General features: G+C 35.9%; 2 protein-coding genes across 2 annotated transcripts; both read left to right on the forward strand.

Moving 5' to 3' along the window:
• Nucleotides 1-1430: 1430 nt before the first annotated feature.
• LOC142538746 (uncharacterized) lies at nucleotides 1431-3624 on the forward strand. The gene is made up of 4 exons (XM_075644045.1): nucleotides 1431-1714; nucleotides 1985-2049; nucleotides 2140-3567; nucleotides 3614-3624. The coding sequence occupies exons 2-4, from the start codon at nucleotides 2004-2006 to the stop codon at nucleotides 3622-3624; spliced, it is 1485 nt and encodes a 494-aa protein (XP_075500160.1). The 5' UTR covers nucleotides 1431-1714; nucleotides 1985-2003.
• Nucleotides 3625-3629: 5 nt separating this feature from the next.
• LOC142539155 (uncharacterized) lies at nucleotides 3630-5099 on the forward strand. Its single transcript, XM_075644429.1, has 3 exons — nucleotides 3630-4598; nucleotides 4677-4742; nucleotides 4848-5099. The coding sequence occupies exons 1-3, from the start codon at nucleotides 3642-3644 to the stop codon at nucleotides 5025-5027; spliced, it is 1203 nt and encodes a 400-aa protein (XP_075500544.1). The 5' UTR covers nucleotides 3630-3641; the 3' UTR covers nucleotides 5028-5099.
• The last annotated feature ends 12945 nt before the right edge of the window (nucleotides 5100-18044 follow it).

An 18044-nucleotide genomic window follows, 5' to 3' on the forward strand; every position in this document is an offset into this window, starting at 1 on the left:
AGGGTTAAAATCTGGTTTTATTTCGAAGAATGGTTTTGATACGTTTTTGAGTCAAAATTCTTGAATATGGTTTGAAAGAAGGGTGTTTTCATGTTTATTAGGGGTATAAAATCACATATGTTTTTCATGTTTTTTTTCTTAGTCAACTATATATGTACTATAGCATGCATACGAGGGTCCAAGTGTGGTCTTGCATCTATGCATGATTCATGAAATTGTCGTCGAGAACGTAGAGAATGGCTTCTGTGGATCACTAACTATACATAATGCACGACGCTTTAAGTATTTCTTTTCACGAAAGTTATTTTAAGTATGAAAACATGATGTTATGAAAATTCATGGGATGCGTTTAATTTTCTTGTAAATAATTTTCAAGTATGAATGTTTATAAGCATGAAATGAAGAGCATGAAAATGTTTTTTGGTGTTTATGCGTAGTTGTGATGAGAGTACGAGACTGCAGGTGCCCCCGGATGAGCTCTAGAGAGGCTTTTCCAAACAAGAATGGACAATATGTATATTGGCTACCACATTTTCATTATATTCATCACACAAAGCAAAGAATGTCATAATTTTCACGTCCTACACGTGCTTTATGATCTTGTTATATACTACTCTTTTTCTTTTAAAGTTAAAGTTATGTGTTTATTTATGTTCGTGACTAGGCATGATTTATAATAAAACATAAGGTGGTGATGAAGATGGATTTTTGGACTTATGATTGTAAGGTGGAATTGGTCTATTTAAGAATATCTTTAAAACATTATAATAACATTATAATATTGAAGGATGACGAAACAAAGAAGATTAATTAAAAGTAAAAGAGCTTTAGTGATATTAGTTTATGTAATAGTGTTAGAATCATTTCTTGATGGGAAGGTAAGATTAAGTACAAGTAAGAATCAATCAAGATTCATACCTTTTCTTACGAGGTTGAATAGAAATTTTACATTATAGCTACTAGTTTATTAATTTGGGATTTAAGTTAAATGCCACAACTTCCATTGGTTTGAGTTCAAAGATCTCATATAAGCATAGAGTTATTTAATGTAATTATTAAGTTTTTACCTTGGGTATTGAATTCATGATCATTTTTGAAATCGAACTTGAATAATAAGGATCATAATATGATGATTTATTGTTTTCATGTATACTTTTAACGTATATATATGATGTTAATTTTAATGATAGATGTGTTTTGTGTTAGGTTTTCGAATTTTTTTTGGGGGGAAATAATTGTGATTTAGTCTTGATAAGGAACTTGGATGATCTTTGGTATGATTTAAGGGTTCATATTATTAGGTGTTACCAAGTTAATTTAGATTGAAATTGACGTTTGAGTAACTGGATTGAAATAAATTAATTTGGGAACTTATAGCTTGATTCACAGATGTCATGGGACTTGGGGATGAATAAATAAATTATAGGGTAAATTCTCGGTTTAGTCCCAAATCTTAATTGTGTTTCTCGGTTTAGTCCCAAATCAATTTTTCGAACCAATTTGGTCCCAAATCTTCCCATTATTTTACCTCATCAGTCTTTCCGTCAATTTGGAGTTAAATTAACGGAAGAGAACGTTTCTACCTTCAACAAAAAACCCAAATCACTTCACCAGCCCTAATCGGTCCTTTCTCTTCCAAGCAAGTCCATAGCTGCCTGCTGCAACAACCCACTATATTCCTCCACGTCGATTCGGTCGCCGCTGCACGCTCGAGGTAATCAGCTGTTCTTTCTTCGGTATTTGTTTAATTTTTAATGCACTGCAATTCCACGCACCACTGCTCGTTTGATACAGTCACGGCCATGGTTTGTTCTTGTATTTTAAATTGCATACAATGGCATTTATGTTCTTTCCTTCGGTTTTTTCAAGGTTTTTTTTTTCTTAATCATAGGAGAATGCTGGACAATTTTTAATGTGGTTGGCAATTTATTTTTAATTGCCTACAATTGATAAATTCTTGACTATTATTCTATATGTGATTAAGGTGACTGAGTGGATACCTAATGGCTAGACGGAGTAATTCCTCAAGAAAGAGCACTCCAAATTATGGTAATGCATTATTTTTTTAACTGTCACGCTTTTTATTTTTTTGATGAATTTTCTCGATAATTTAATGTATTTTTTGTTTTTGTTATTTAGGATTAATTGGGGAACCGGATCACTTTACAATTAAAATGTATTATAATGGAAGATTCAAATCTCTTGAGAAACACGATGAATACATTGGTGAGAGTTTTGAATATTTTGATTCCGTCGATCTTGATAAGCTGGGAATGATTGAAATGTGGGGATTTATGAAAGAGCTTGGATTTGAAGATAAAAATTCTTTTAGATTTTGGCACAAAGTTGGAACTACAATCAGTGAAGGCGGATACTTGGAAAATGATTCGGATGTGTTGAATATTAGAAAATATATTCCAATTAATTATGAGGTTGAAATATATATTGAACACTTAGATGGTAAGAATGACGAAGTTGGAGATGAAAATGTTGATAATTTTGGTAACAGTGTGTATGATTTTGTAGAAAATAATGAGTTAGTTGATGCAGTTGTTGTCCATGATATAGAATCTACGAAAGGAAAAAGTATTGTCCCTGAAAGAGAAAATACAGATAATCTCCTTCATAAAATGCATGAGTATGAAAGTGAAGTGGATATTTGTGCAGATAGTGACGGTTTGACCAGTCTTCATGATTCTGACGAGGATGAAGTTAAAAATTATTTGTTGTTTGACCCAAAAAAAGATTTTGAAAATCAAGAGTTGAAGCTTGGTTTAGTATTTAGCTCAAAAAAAGGAGCAAAATTCACAATTGAAAGTCACTGCATTAGAGAAGGAAGACCGGTGAAGTTTGAAAAAAATGATAACATCCAATTGTGGGCTAAGTGCAATGATGATAAATGTTGTTGGATGATCCATGTTGCGAAGATGACTAATGATAGTTGTTGGCAAGTCAGAAATTTTGATGGATGTCACATTCATTGTGTTCGTGATTTTAAAAACAAGTGTGTCAACTCAACGTGGTTGGGAAAGACGTTTGCCAAAAAATTTAGCACAAATCCTAAATTGGGACACTTGGAGTTTAGGGAAGAGATTTCTACCATTCTTCAGTCAGATTTTTCAAGGAAGACCGCCTACATGGCAAAGAGAAAGGCGCTGAAATTAGTGCAAGGTTCTGTCGCTGAGCAGTTTCGGCAAATAAGGAAATATTGTGCTGAATTGAAAAGATCCGACGCTGGGGCTACTGTAGTTTTGAAGTTGACAGAGAATGACGAAGGTCCAAGGTTTCAGAGATTGTATGTTTGTTTTTCAGCTTGCAAACAAGGATTTAAGAATGCTTGTCGGCGTGTCATTGGTGTTGATGGATGCTTCTTAAAGGTAGAACATGGTGGGCAATTGTTATCGGCCGTGGGGCTAGATCCGAATAATAACATTTTTCCAATATGTTATGCAATGGTTGAGCGTGAAAGAAAAGATAGTTGGACATGGTTTCTTCAGCTCCTAGATGAAGACATTGGTGTTGGCAATGATCTGCATACTTGGACATTTATGTCAGAGAAGCAAAAAGGTTTGATTCCTGCACTTGAATCTTTGTTTCCTGATGCTGAACATAGATTCTGTGTGAGACACTTGGAAAGCAATATGAAATGTGATGGATTCAAGAGTGTAGCGGTTAAGATTGCCTTTTGGGCTGCGGCAAAAGCGACAAGAATTGAAGAGTTTCAAGTGCACATGGCTGAGTTGAAAGACATCGATGCAAAGGCATATGAATGGCTGGCGAAGAAACCCGAAAACCAGTTGTCTAAGGCGTATTTCAGCACCACTCCTAAATCAGACATCTTGTTGAACAACTTGTGTGAAAGTTTTAACAGCTTCATTATAGATGCCAGGGAGAAGCCAGTAATTGAGATGTATGAGATGATACGAAATCTTTTGATGGGCAGATTTCAAAAAAACAGAGAGAGGGCTAACAAATGGAACGGTCGAATTTGTTCAAAGATCAAAGATGTGCTTGCAAAGATATATGTGGAAGCAATTAGGTATTCTCCCATGAAGTCAGATGAAATGCACTACCAGATAACGAGATCAGATGATAAACGTGATCAGCATTCGGTTGACTTGTTCAACAGGTCTTGCAGTTGTAGGAAATATGACTTGACAGGCATACCTTGCAAGCACGCTGTATGCGCCATTTGGTGCAAAAAAGATGATCCAGAAGCATATGTCCATCCTTATTACTTGGTAGAGACATATAGAAGATGTTATGCAGCACGAATAATGCCTGTCAATGGGCCAGACTTGTGGCCCCCATGTGATTTGGTGCCACCACTGCCCCCAGTTTACATACAAAAAGTTGGAAGACCTGCAAAATTACGAAGAAGAGAACCAGATGAACCACCCCCTTCTGAAAATAAGTTGAGAGGTGTAAAAAAATTTACCAAATGCAAACAATGCGGTGGATCAGGACATAACAAAAGGACTTGTAACCGGACTGAAGATCTACAACACCAAGAAGCATTCCAAAAAGAGCCCATGACACAGCAAAGCGCAATTTTACCCAATAAGAATTTGGGTGCAACAAGAAAAGAAAAACTACAGGTTCTGAAAATGAAACTTATTTTTATTGCTTTTTTTTCGCACTTTAACAAATATGTTGTTGTATGTACTTACATGCAGGTGAAAAGAGCACGACAAGTTGGGGTTAATATTGAAGGGAGTTCATGCTCAATATCTTCGATAAATGTAAGTTTTTTTAAACTCTTTGATTTAATGTTATTCATACGAGTTCAATATATTCTGAAATGAAATGGTTGATGTGATATAATTATTTTGTTTGTATTGTTATAGATTAACCAATCAGTGAACATTCATACACCTGCTTTTCTGAAAGATGGCGTCAGCTTCACAACAGTGTCACGACTACGAGCTTCAACAGGTGTTCGAGGTAGAGCTGGTCAGTCATCATCTTCGTCACGAATTCATGGGGTCAAGTCTAACTCTTCTCAGGAATCTTTCAAGAAGAAATGAATTTGTGGGACGTGATATTCTCTCGAGAAAATTTTATTTTGTTTAGGAATCCAGTTTCTTTGTTTCCTATTGTTTCGGTGCTACAAGAAACTTGTTCGACTTGAATTAGTCATGGATGTGAAGTGATGTTGAAAGTTGTTGTTTTCTACTGTATGAATTTTTATTTAGTCATGGATGGAATCTTTCAAGTCTTTCACGGTTGCTCTTTATTTTATTGTTCAGTGTACTGTTTCAAACAGCATGAGATCTGGTGATTTATATTTCGTATTATTTTATCGGCTTTGTGCTGTCCCTTAAATTATTTTGACTAGGTTTGTGAGCTTTTTATATTGTCATGATCTCAATGGGGTTAATAGATGACATATCTGCTTTGATGCTGTTAAGAAAGCAAACTTGACTCTATTATTGACTGGAATAAGATCTGTGGCTTTACTATTATTAAAATCCTACCGTTTTGATCTTTCGAGCAGCACTGGAATAAGATCTGTGGCTTTACTATTATTAAACTTGACTCTATTATAGAATTTTTATACCTAAGAGCCATTCTGGTTTTCCCATTGTTTGTTCTTTCCCTCATTCTTATTCTGGCCACTTGATATGATTCAGTCACATATCATATTTTTCATCTGATGCTCATTTTACTGAAAAAATTGTATAAATTATGATGAATAATGTTCTATGAGGAAAAGAGTCAAGGATACTTCTAGGATAAGTCACTACTAAAGAAATTTTCCGAGGTACCGGAAGTGCAACTATTTGTGAATGCAATTAGTTGTGAATGAGGCCAAGCTCTGTTTTTTTATTTATCCATCCAGGGAGGAGGATTTCAGGGTTTTAGCGTATTTCAAGAGCAAAAAAATGATTAGAAAAAATATCATGACATGTATATTAGAAATGGACAAACCGTCACCCTCTTAAAATAGACAAACATTGAAATAAATAAAAAAGGACGTGTGAAAGAAGTTCACATTTTTTTACCAATACACCAAAATCATACATAGTCTTGAGTCAACGAACGAACACTACAAATCCAAGTTACAGATACACAAGGATATCTAATCTTCGCCACCAATTTCTAGAGATTGTACTAGTTGTTTAATCTCTTCCGCTAACCCTGCAACCTTCAATAAATGATTGCGGTTCTCATTTTCTAATTCTAAAAGCAAATCTTTTACTTTTAATAATTTCTCAGCGTCAGTACTTCTGTTTGGAGCGGTGCTAAAAGTTGCACACGAACTTTCTTCGTCAGACATAAATGAAGCAGATGAATTTTGTTTCTCTAGGTATGCATGAAAAGCTTTTGATGCTTCATCCCTACTGCAGAATGATTTATGAGAAGCCCCACTAAATTTGTTTACTTGACTATGTGCTTCTTCCCATGTCTCGTATACACCAGTTTTACGTCCAACGAAGACAACATATGTTTTCCCCTACAATACACAAAAAAACAAAGCAATTTTCATTGTTTTATAAACAAGTATGATTACAATAAAACAGTACTTGAAATTAAAAGGTGCACCACCATTTTGTTAGCTTTCTTCGATGATCTCCTGAAATGATAGGTAAAAAAAATGATATTATAAAATCATCAATTCCCACAGGGACGAGCATAAAACGGATGTTATGAAACCGAGAGGCACATCTACTCTTTCTGTATCATCACCGAAACAAGTCTTAAACTATATGCTGATATCAACATGTAAAATGTTGCATAGTAAAATATACAGATGCAATAAAAGTATGCTTTAAGCTCTACATCATGAAATAATAAAAGTTTAAAAACAAGTTCAAAATATACATGAACAAAAAATTATACCAAAAAGTTTATTAATCAACCATATAATAAATCTTGAAATATAATTGAAGGTAACATCCAGATAGCAAACACTGAAATATAAATCGATCTCATAATGCAAGAAAATGGAGACACAGACAACTTGAGGAGAGAAAGAAACTTTCTTAGGTGTCTCTCCTTTCACGAGTTACCACTTTCCTCTTCAAGATGCAGCCAACTACAAATAATTACATGAATGACAAAAATAAATATTAGTCATGTAAAGATTTCGGCAATTTAGGAGCAGGAAAAGGAGTTCTCAGATTGCGGCAATTTAGGAGCAGGAAAAGGAGTTCTCAGAACAAATACACCACAGAATGAAGGGCAGGAAGTTACAGAAATCGTCAATATACTTGTCGAATACACAATTTCGCACGATGTTGTAATTCTCTTTCAGGAAGAAACTAGTTCTTGTTTTTCGCATGAATAGGCACTCAAAATACAGGAAACTCGACCTGAAATTGAACAAATACCGAAGAAAGAACAGCTTATTACCTCGAGCATGCAGCGGCGACCGAATCGACGTGGAGGAATATAGTGGGTTGTTGCAGCAGGCAGCTATGGACTTGCTTGGAAGAGAAAGGATCGATTAGGGCTGGTGAAGTGATTTGGGTTTTTTGTTGAAGGCAGAAACGTTCTCTTCCGTTAATTTAACTCGAAATTGACGGAAATACTGATGAGGTAAAATAATGGGAAGATTTGGGACCAAATTGGTTCGAAAAATTGATTTGGGACTAAACCGAGAAACACACTTAAGATTTGAGACTAAACCGAGAATTTACCCTAAATTATACAAAAATGTGTATTTAGTCATAATTTTGAGGTCGATCTAATAGTAAACATTATACATTTTTGGAGTACATATTCCTGAAATAAGTTGCAAGTGGCATAGGACTGATTATTAGATTACTATTAGAGATTGATGTAAGAAGCCAAATAGCGTTCATGGTTGTGGAAATGTAGGAACTTATGTCTTTAAAAGTCTTGTAACGATCATGATATTTGGAGGTAATCCGCATGTCAAGTCTAGAATTTAGATGCCAAACATTATAAAGATGAAGACACCGATCGAGGAATTGTGGAAAGTCATTTATGGAATTTTGGATTCTAGAATTTAGGTTGATGGTCATTTACACGAATTTCTAATTGAGATAATTGGTAAATAGTCAAGATTCAATGTGATGATTTGAGAGTAAAAATATTAACATGATACTTCTTTGTATTTTGGGATTAAGTGGAGTTATGTGTTTGGATTTTACTCTTTAAGGTTATTTGATAACTTTGAATTACAAAGTTATGAGATATGTTGGTTCATATCAAAGTTTTGGTGTTATATAAACAAAAAAAAAATTAGTTATGCTATGACCTTGCATGTTTTTAATATGCGTTATTAATGAACAAAATATTAAGTTTTATAGGTAAATAATTTATTACCTTGATTTTGTGGATTTTAGGATTCTATGGACTAAAAGTAGAATCAAAGTCTCACTGTTTACTAAATTGGTGACTGTTTTAATATAATATTAAAATTCTATAAATATTGTTAGAATCGGAAAAGTAAAAATATTTGATTTTTAAAATTAGTTTTCAATCGTTTTTAGGCGGTTGAAAGTTTTTCTTGAACTTTTAGAAATATGAACACTTGAAAATTGCGGGAAACGGTTCTTAATTTCTAATGATAGCTTCAGCTGGTTGGCTGGCTTGTTAAAAAGAAACGGTTCAAAAAGTAAGTGCAGACGAAAAGTAAAGACGCATGATTTTTATGGATATTCAGAGATAAAAACTCCTACCTCACTTCTTCTTCCTTTTTAGGAAGGATTTCACTAAAAGAATTTGACTTTACAAACTTATTGCAACAGCCTATTCCAATCAGGACTTATCACACTGCTTGTTTCGAAACTCTTAATGATCACTTTACACTTCTTTATTTTAAGAACCCTCGATTCACTAGACAATACAATTAATCAAATAATTATAAATGAAAATTGTATATTTTGTGTAACATGAAATTGATCCTTGAATGATCAGATATCTTTCTGCTTAGTGCATGCTTGATGAGCGATGAAGTATATGAACTTTAAGAGCACTCATATCTGTTAGCATGCAAGCTTCAATAGTGTTTCAATCGCGTGGTTGAAAAGCTTAAAATGATTGAACTCTCTTCTGCATTCTACAACTCTTCTTTTATAAGATATCATTCCAACGATCGAAAACGATGAATAACGTAAACCTGTATCGCTGGAGTGATGTTGTTAGAGTAGATACCCTGCAAGCCAACGGTTGGCTAGGGAATTTATTGACTCAAGTGTAATAAACAATCTTTATTTTAATATAATTTAACTTTTTATGGTCTTGTTTTACTTTCGGTATACCCATGCAAACAGCATAGATAAAGTCATTGATTATGCTTTAATACAAATGAATCGTAATTAGATGTTGAAACTTATTTGTAAACACTGCATATTCTAAATTCATTCATAGTCGATTCAGCCGCATAAAACATGGATAAAGGTCGCTTGAGCTCGACACTAGCATCTGTGATGTTGTGTACTGCGTTTCTTGGTAAGGGCATAAAGATGTCCAAACATGCAGATGGGTAGTCATATGATGATTATACCGAACAACCCTCCCTCGAACTTTCCAAGTGGTTATTATTCATCGAGAGGATAAGTCTGTGGTTATGATTGTACACCATTATTTCTTACGACTCGGGACAACACTGAGGCTCTATATGCTAGGGTTGTTCTTTGACTCGTTTACCAGCTCCAAGAGAGTCATCAGGTGGCGAGGTTGGGTACAGTTGCGACACATGTAGGAGCTAGTGCATTGTAGTCGGGGATTTACTCCTCACTTACGGGTGTGGATAGCCTATGTGATCTGATGAAATAATAGTGCGTGAAATCTCTGGCCAGAGTATGAGATGTACATTGGAGAAAGAGTTCCCCAATGGTACATGCGATGCCACTATTTATATGTATCACATAGTCATCGAATTAATATGCAACCCTCGATGAACAATGGTTGCAGATTCGATCGGGATATATGAGATGAAGTGATCACATTGTACGTTAATCATAATCGACTGGTTGTTGCAGGCACTATCAGGGATACCTAGGGAATCATGGGGCGATGCTACTAGACGCTTTTACCATGGCTCGATGAGTTTAATCATAAATATGATTTCTGACATTCTCATGATCAATAGTTGATACATAGAATGGGAAAATTAGGGTAAGCCTGAATAAAGGATTATGTCCTGAATCACAAAGAGTTGTGAACCCAAGGCTAGCTGTATCCCTGAACCATTGAGATCACACAAGTACTGGATTATTTTGTCCCAGTTGAGATAATAAATACAAGGAGTTGAATTTATAGAAAACATTGAGAGAAAAAATTCAAGGAGTTGAATTTATATTATGATATAGTAAATTCATGAGTTGAATTTATAAGACATTAAATTCAAGAAGTTAAATTTATAAAATTTGGAGAGAATAAATTCAAAAGATTGAATTTATAAAATTTGAGGATTTAATTTATTAAATTCAAAAGTTGAGTTTATTAAATATTAAATTAAATATAGTGGGAAGTATGTTTAATGGGCTTGTAGGAGTACAAGTCCAATAATAAATAATTAAAGTTTTTAATAGACTTTGATTAATTAATTAAACTAATTGGACTAACTCAATTAATTAATCAATCCCATTACTGTTAATTATGGTCATTAGGTCATGAAATTTTTTATTTTAAAATTTTTTTACCTAAAATCGTAGCCTCCACTAATTTGGATTGTGAGATTTTGAAAATCACAACCATAATCCTACAAATATTTTGTTTACTTAATTAATTTAATTAATTAAATAATTGATAATTAAAGAAAGATTTAGATTTCTTTAGTCTCAATTTTTGCACAAGAATTCATTCGAGACTTTGGCTTGGAAATTTACAAGAAAAATTTCGGCTCTTCCATAGATTAATACTCTCAAAGGTTTTGAACAAAAATTGTGTGTTCTATCTCTAAACAAAACATCTTCTATACTTTCCAATGCAAGTTAGAAGAGGAACATGTAATTCGGTCGTGGACCGGATTAGCAGATTGAAGAAAAGAGACTTGAAGAACGTACGTAGGGATTTACAACAAGAGCTACGCCGCTAACATCGGAGTAGTTGGTGCCAACTGAAAATTTCACTAAAGGTAAAATATTCTAACTCCTTATGAATGTTTAATTTGTAAAACCATACGAGTGCTCAAATAAATATATTTTGATTATCAAAATAAAATAAAAATTTAAAACTTCCGCTACGTTTGGGCACGAGAGAAAACCGAGATCCAACAATGGTATCAGAGCTAGGTTCTCTATATCGAATGGTTTTATTTTATATTGAATAATTTATTTCTAACCACGCAAGAAAATATTTTCAGAAAATTGTTGCACTATAAAATTTCGATTTTAAAACAAAAAAAAATAATTCGGATCTGCCCAGAACTGTTACGGGCAAACTGCACGCGCAGCGTCCAGCGCCCTGTGCGTAGCAACCGTCCACGGTGTGCGGAGCCTCTGCACAGCTTGTGGCAGCTGCGCGCGCGTGGCGTGCGGAACGTCCGCACGCTGCGCCCACGGCGTGCCGCCGCGCTGTGCGCACAGGTTGCCCGCCACTGCCCGACACGATCGAGATCGGGCAGTTGCGGGCAACGCGGGCGGCTGTCCGGGAGTGTCTCGGGAACCGTGCTGGATATTGGGCTTGAATTGTTTGGGCCTAGGGTGCCATTTTTTGATTTTTCAAAACTTTGGATTAAATTGATATTTTATGAAAATTAGTTAAATTTATCTTTTAAAAAATAAATTTTTGAAAAATTAATAATTTTCTTATAAAATAAATAATTAGAATATGATTTTTAATTATTTATGGTAAAAATGAGTTTTACAATAAATCAATTATTATTGAATTATTTGGAAATTAAATAAATATGTTTATTTAATTTATTAAATTCTTCAATAATTGTTGTGGTTAGTGATAAAATTATTAGATATATGATTTATCAGTTAATTAAATTTGTTTTATTAATTGATGTTAATATTTGATATTAAATGCATGAAGGATTATCGAGAGCCTTGACCAATGTATTAGGTGTATGTTAGGATATTTTACCGTTTTATTCATTTTGTTAATATTTGATATTATTAAAGTGGGCCTGGTTTATGGCCCGTTTCCACCCCATGAGATGTATCACTTATGTGCCATGGCTATTTAAATGTAATTATTAGAAATAGTGGGAGATCAAAACTGGAAGATGGTGTCCCCGATGCACAATATGAAGACATGTAAAATATTGGAAGCACTTGTAATAGTTGCATTTGCATCCCTGCATTCACCTAGGTTTTGGACCTGGATCCATGTCTGGCTCACATGGATCTAATATTATTGGCGATCGATCATCCTTATTTATTGTTGAATGTCATATTATGATATATATTTGATATATAGTAGTATGCATGTATGTATATTATTAAATAATATAGTTGCATGAATCCGGCAAACATACAAACTCGTGGCACATGATTTTAAATTAAAATGATGAGACAATTTTAAAATTAAAATCCCTCATTTTGAACAAGATTCAAAATTTATATCAAACTACAAAAGTAAAAATTAAAAGAGTTTAATTTTTCATGCCTTCCATCAACCGTGGTTGCATGTTGATCGCTACCCGCGGACAGTGTCTGGCTCATATTATTGGGGAGGCCTGGACACCGGAAAGCTGTGACTTAGCTTCCACCAGACATATGATGTGAATTGAGTGGAACTCCCATGACTTCGGCTCATATTGTTGCGGGAACTCATGGCAACCGTCCAATACAGTTCAATATTGATGGGTCGGTTTGACACGTGAAAATAAACGGCGTCATATTATTGGGTCCTTATTAAACGTGAGGCAAAACAGGCGGAGGTTGCATAGGGATGCAATTGAATTCTACCTTTTAGAAATTATAATTAGCTGATATTATTCGGGATTATAATTGGCTAATTGGACTCTACGTGCTCATTAAGGAAATACGATTTCCCTTTTTCATCAAAGGGTGGTGGAAATGTCAAAATAGTTGGAGGAAAATTTATAAAATGAAATCAATATTTTATATCTTAAAATTATTTTAAAATAATCAGCAACTATTATTCTGTTTCCATATCAGTATATTTTCGATTTCGTCACATAATCTATTTTTGTTATTAACAAGCTAACCGAATCTAATTTTCAAGACTGGTTGGGAAAATTGTTCTAAATTCGGAGAAAATGGCATACGCACTAATGTCAGTCATGCTGAACTGACAAAGCATGCAAGATGATAGGACCATATTATGCAAACTAAACATACACGCTTTTATGTCAAATGAACTGTAGAGACAGTTTGAGGAAATGATGAATGCTGCTGACATTCGAATGCATGTACAAGAGTTGTATGGTAAATGAAACTCATAAAATGATGCACACCACTTTCAAGGAGCTCATGACTACACGCATGCAAGATGGGGGTTTTGGCCCATGAGCGTGGTGTACATATGACTAGGCTTATTGAGAATGTGGTGGGCCTGGAATACGTGATTCCTAATGAGTTAATTGATGACATCAATTTATTGTCATTCTCTTCCTCATTTGACGGGTTTATGGTGAAATTCAATTTGAATAAGATAGATGATAGCCTTGAAGAGCTAGTCAATACGCTTATCACTTATGAGATCACCATAAAACAGGAAAATGTTGTTTTTCTAATGGGCCTCTCGTCAGGACGAAAAATGGCTCACAAGGTAAGGGAAAGAAATGTTCTGCCCCTCACAAGAAAAATAAACTCAATAAGAGGCAAACTTCGAATGATACTCAAAGGGCCTACAAACTTTGATAAGTCAGAACATATTTGTTTCACTGTAAGAAGATTGGACATAAGAAATTATCTGGGCCAGAAATGTTTTGGAAATGATAAGTGAGTGTCCAAAGTAAACATGATTTCAACAACAAACAAAAGAAAGTTAGATGATCCAAATCCTGCACAAATATGGCACGCTAGACTAGGTCACAATTTCCAAAGAAGGATGCACAAAACAGTGGGATAAGACATGTTTGACTTGTCAGAGATAAATTCTCTACCTATTTGTAAGTCCTGTATAAAAGGAAAAATGACCAAGAGTCCATTCAATGGAAACATGGAACGTGCACATGGTCTACTGGATTTGATCCACACAGACATTTGAGGCCCGCTAAGTGTTAGCACAAAATATGAGCAATCCTACTTCATTACCTTTACTGATGACCATTCGAGGTATGTGTAAGTTTATTTGACACAAATCTGAAGCATTTGAAAAGTTCAAAGATTCAGATCTAAAGTAGAAAAACAGCTAGAAAAGAGTATTAAGACACTTCGATCTGATCGAGATGGAGAATATTTGAGTGCTGATTTTTTGGATTATTTAAAAGAGAATGAGATTATCTCACAGTAGACTCCACCAGCAACACCACAATTGAATGGTGTTTCTGAACGTCGTAATCGAATCTTGATGGAATGGTTCGATCGATGATGTGATTCACTGAATTGCTTACAACGTTTTAGGGCTTTGCGCTTGAAACTGCGGCGATGTTGTTGAATAATGTCCCTACTAAAGTAGTGGATAAAACACCATATGAGATATGGATGGGAAAAACTCTCAAATATTCTTACATGAGAATATGAGGATGTCCTGCTTACGTGAAACAGATAGTGGGAGACAAATTGTATAGTAGATCCACTTTATGCTACTTTGTAGGATATCCAAAGAATTCTATTGGATATTATTTCTATCATCCTAATGAAGCAGAAGTGTTTGTTTCAAAAAATGCCATCTTTTTTGAAAAGAAATTTCTATTAGATAGAAAAGGCAAAATGATAGAACTTGAAGAATTTCAAGATACTCCCTCAACTATAGAAGTTGAACCCATTTCCCAACAACCAAGTTGAAGTACAAGCTCTTAGAAGGTCTGATAGGGTTATTAGACCACCTGCAAGATATACGCTTCTACATGAACAAAGCCTTGATGAACATTGTGTTGGATGTGATCCAATAAATTTCAAAGAAGAAATATCTGATACTGATTCAACCAAATGGCTTGAAGCCATGCAGCCTGAAATAGACTCTATGTATTCAAATCAAGTCTGGACATTGGTGGATCCACCTAAGGGAATCGTTCCCATAGGATGCAAATGGATCTACAAAAGAAAGCTTGGGACGGATGGGAAGGTAGTGACCTTCAAAGCAAGACTGGTTGCAAAAGGTTATACTCAAAGGCAAGGAATTGACTATGAGGAAACTTTTTCACCAGTTGCTATGTTTAAGTCCATTAGAATACTACTAGCCATAACAGCATTGTATGACTATGAGATATGAAAAATGGATGTAAAGTCTGCATTCCTCAATGGAGACATCAAAGAAGAAATTTATATGTCTCAATCTGAGGGATACACATCAGTAGGAAGTGAGCATAAGGTATGCAAACTTCAGATATCAATATATGGTCTCAAGCAGGCATCAAGAATTTAAAACCTCAGATTTGATAGCACTATCAAAGAGTTTGGTTTTGCTAAGAATCCTAAGGAACCATGCGTGTACAAGAAAGTTAGTGGGAGTGCAGTGATATTCCTAGTACTTTATGTTGATGACATCCTACTCATTAGGAATGATGTAGGATTACTACAATCAACTAAAGTATGGTTAGAAAGTAAATTCTCCATGAAAGACATGGGTGAAGCATCATATGTATTGGGAATAAAAATCTATAAAGATAGATAAAAAAGAATGCTAGGACTCACCCAAGAAACTTATATCGATACCATTTTGAAACGATTCTCTATGGAAGAGTCAAAGAGATGATACTTACCAATGTGTCATGGTGTTGCTCTATCTAAAGTTATGTGTCCCAAAACTGATGAAGAGATAGAGATGATGACACGTATTCCATATGCGTCAGCCATTGGTAGTATCATGTATGGTATGATATCAACACGTCCTGATGTTGCTTACGCTCTGAGTGTTACAAGCAGATATCAGGCGAACCCTGGTCCAATGCATTGGAAGGCCGTGACAGATATTCTTAAGTACTTAAGAAGGACTAAGAACTTGTTCATGGTCTATGGGAGTGTTGAACTAAAATTGGAAGGATACGTTGATTCTAACTTCCAATGTGACGTAGATGATTCGAAATCGACCTCTGGTTTTGTATTCATGCTAAATGGTGCGGCTGTCTCTTGGAAAGTTCCAAGCAAGACACCCTTGCGGATTCCACCACTGAAGCTGAATACATTGCTGCATCTGCTGCAACAAAAGAGGCAGTTTGGATGAGGAATTTTGTCCAAGAGTTGGTCGTTATTCCTAATGGAGTTGATACAGTCCCGGTGTACTGCGACAACACTGGTGCCATTACGCAAGTAAAGGAACCAAGTCTCATCAGCGATCCAAACATATACTGAGGAAGTTCCACATCATACAGGAGATTGTGGGAAGAGGAGACATATCAGTCGAAAAAGTCCCCTCTACAGATAATGTTGCTGATCCACTTACAAAGCCCTTGCCAGGACCATTGTTTGAGAAGCATCGCAAAGCAATGGGATTAAAGTTATGGGTAGTTGGCTCTAGGGCAAGTGGGAGATTGTTATAGTAGATGCCCATCAAGCTAACTGTTGGCTAGGGAATTATTGACTCAAGTGTAATAAACAATCTTTATTTTAATATAATTTAACTTTTTTAGTCTTGTTTTACTTTATCTGTATATAATGCAAACACATAGATAAAGTCCTTGATTATGCTTTAATAAAAATGAATCGTAATTCGAAGTTGAAACTCATTTGTAAACATTGTTCTAAATCCGTTCCTAGTCGATTCTGTAACGCCCCAGATTCGACGACTGTCCTCACTGTACCAGGACGAGTTTTTCCAGCGTGCTTATATCCTCACTCACACGCACCCTAGGAAACTTCCCAAGAGGTCACCCATCCCAAAATTGTCCCAAGTCAAGCACGCTTAACTTTGGAGTTCTTATGTGATGAGCTACCGAAAAGAAGATGCACCTTCGTGATATGAGTAGTACCAATCAAATCTTTTAAGTCCTCTTCAATTGTACAGTCCATTACATTGAATAGTCTCGGAATCCCTCTCATTCCGGTGTGAGATCGGTTCATTCATGTTCCCTCCACCTAGAAGCCTTCCACGAGCCGCTCATTGTCCGTACAACCTCATGGCACCGGCGATCACCCCCCGCCCTCTTCGGCCACGGGCCTCACAGCCCACCAGCTTCCGCTTGGTTCGTCCCCGAACCACACCGTACTAAGAGCGGTCGGATCTGATACCAACTGTAACGCCCCAGATTCGACGACTGTCCTCACTGTACCAAGACGAGTCTTTCTAGCGTGTTTATGTCCTCACTCACACGCACCATATAAAACTTCCCAGGAGGTCACCCATCCCGAAATTGCCCCAAGTCAAGCACGCTTAACTTTTGAGTTCTTATGTGATGAGCTACCGAAAAGAAGGTGCACCTTATTGATATGAGTAGTACCAATCAAATCTTTTAAGCCCTCTTCAACTGTACAGTCCATTACATTGAACAGTCTCGGAATCCCTCTCATTCTGGTGTGCTATCAGTTCATTCATGTTCCCTCCACCTAGAAGCCTGCCAGGAGCCGCTCATTGTCCGTGAAACCTCATGGCACCGGCGATCACCCCCCGCTCTCTTCGGCCCCGGGCCTCACAGATTCAGCCGCCTAAAACTTGGATAAAGGTCGCTTGAGCTCGAGACTAGCATCTATGATGTTGTGTACTGCGTTTCTTGGTAAGAGCATAGAGATGTCCAAACATTACAGATGGGTAGTCATATGATGATTATACCGAAGAACACTCCCTCGGTCTTTCCAAGTGGTTATTATTCATCGAGATGATAAGTCCGTGGTTATGATTGTACACCATTAGTCCTTACGACCCGGGACAACACTGAGGCTCTATACGCTAGGGCTGTGCTTTGACTCGTTTACCGGCTCCAGGAGACTCGTCAGGCGACGAGGTTGGGTACAGTTGCGACACATGTAGCTGCCAGTGCATTGTAGTCGAGGATTCATCGCTCACCTACGAGTGTGGATATTCTATGTGATCTGATGAAATAATAGTGCGTG

Source organism: Primulina tabacum, chromosome 3, assembly GCF_025594145.1.
Source record: "Primulina tabacum isolate GXHZ01 chromosome 3, ASM2559414v2, whole genome shotgun sequence".
Classification (NCBI taxonomy): Eukaryota; Viridiplantae; Streptophyta; class Magnoliopsida; order Lamiales; family Gesneriaceae; genus Primulina; species Primulina tabacum.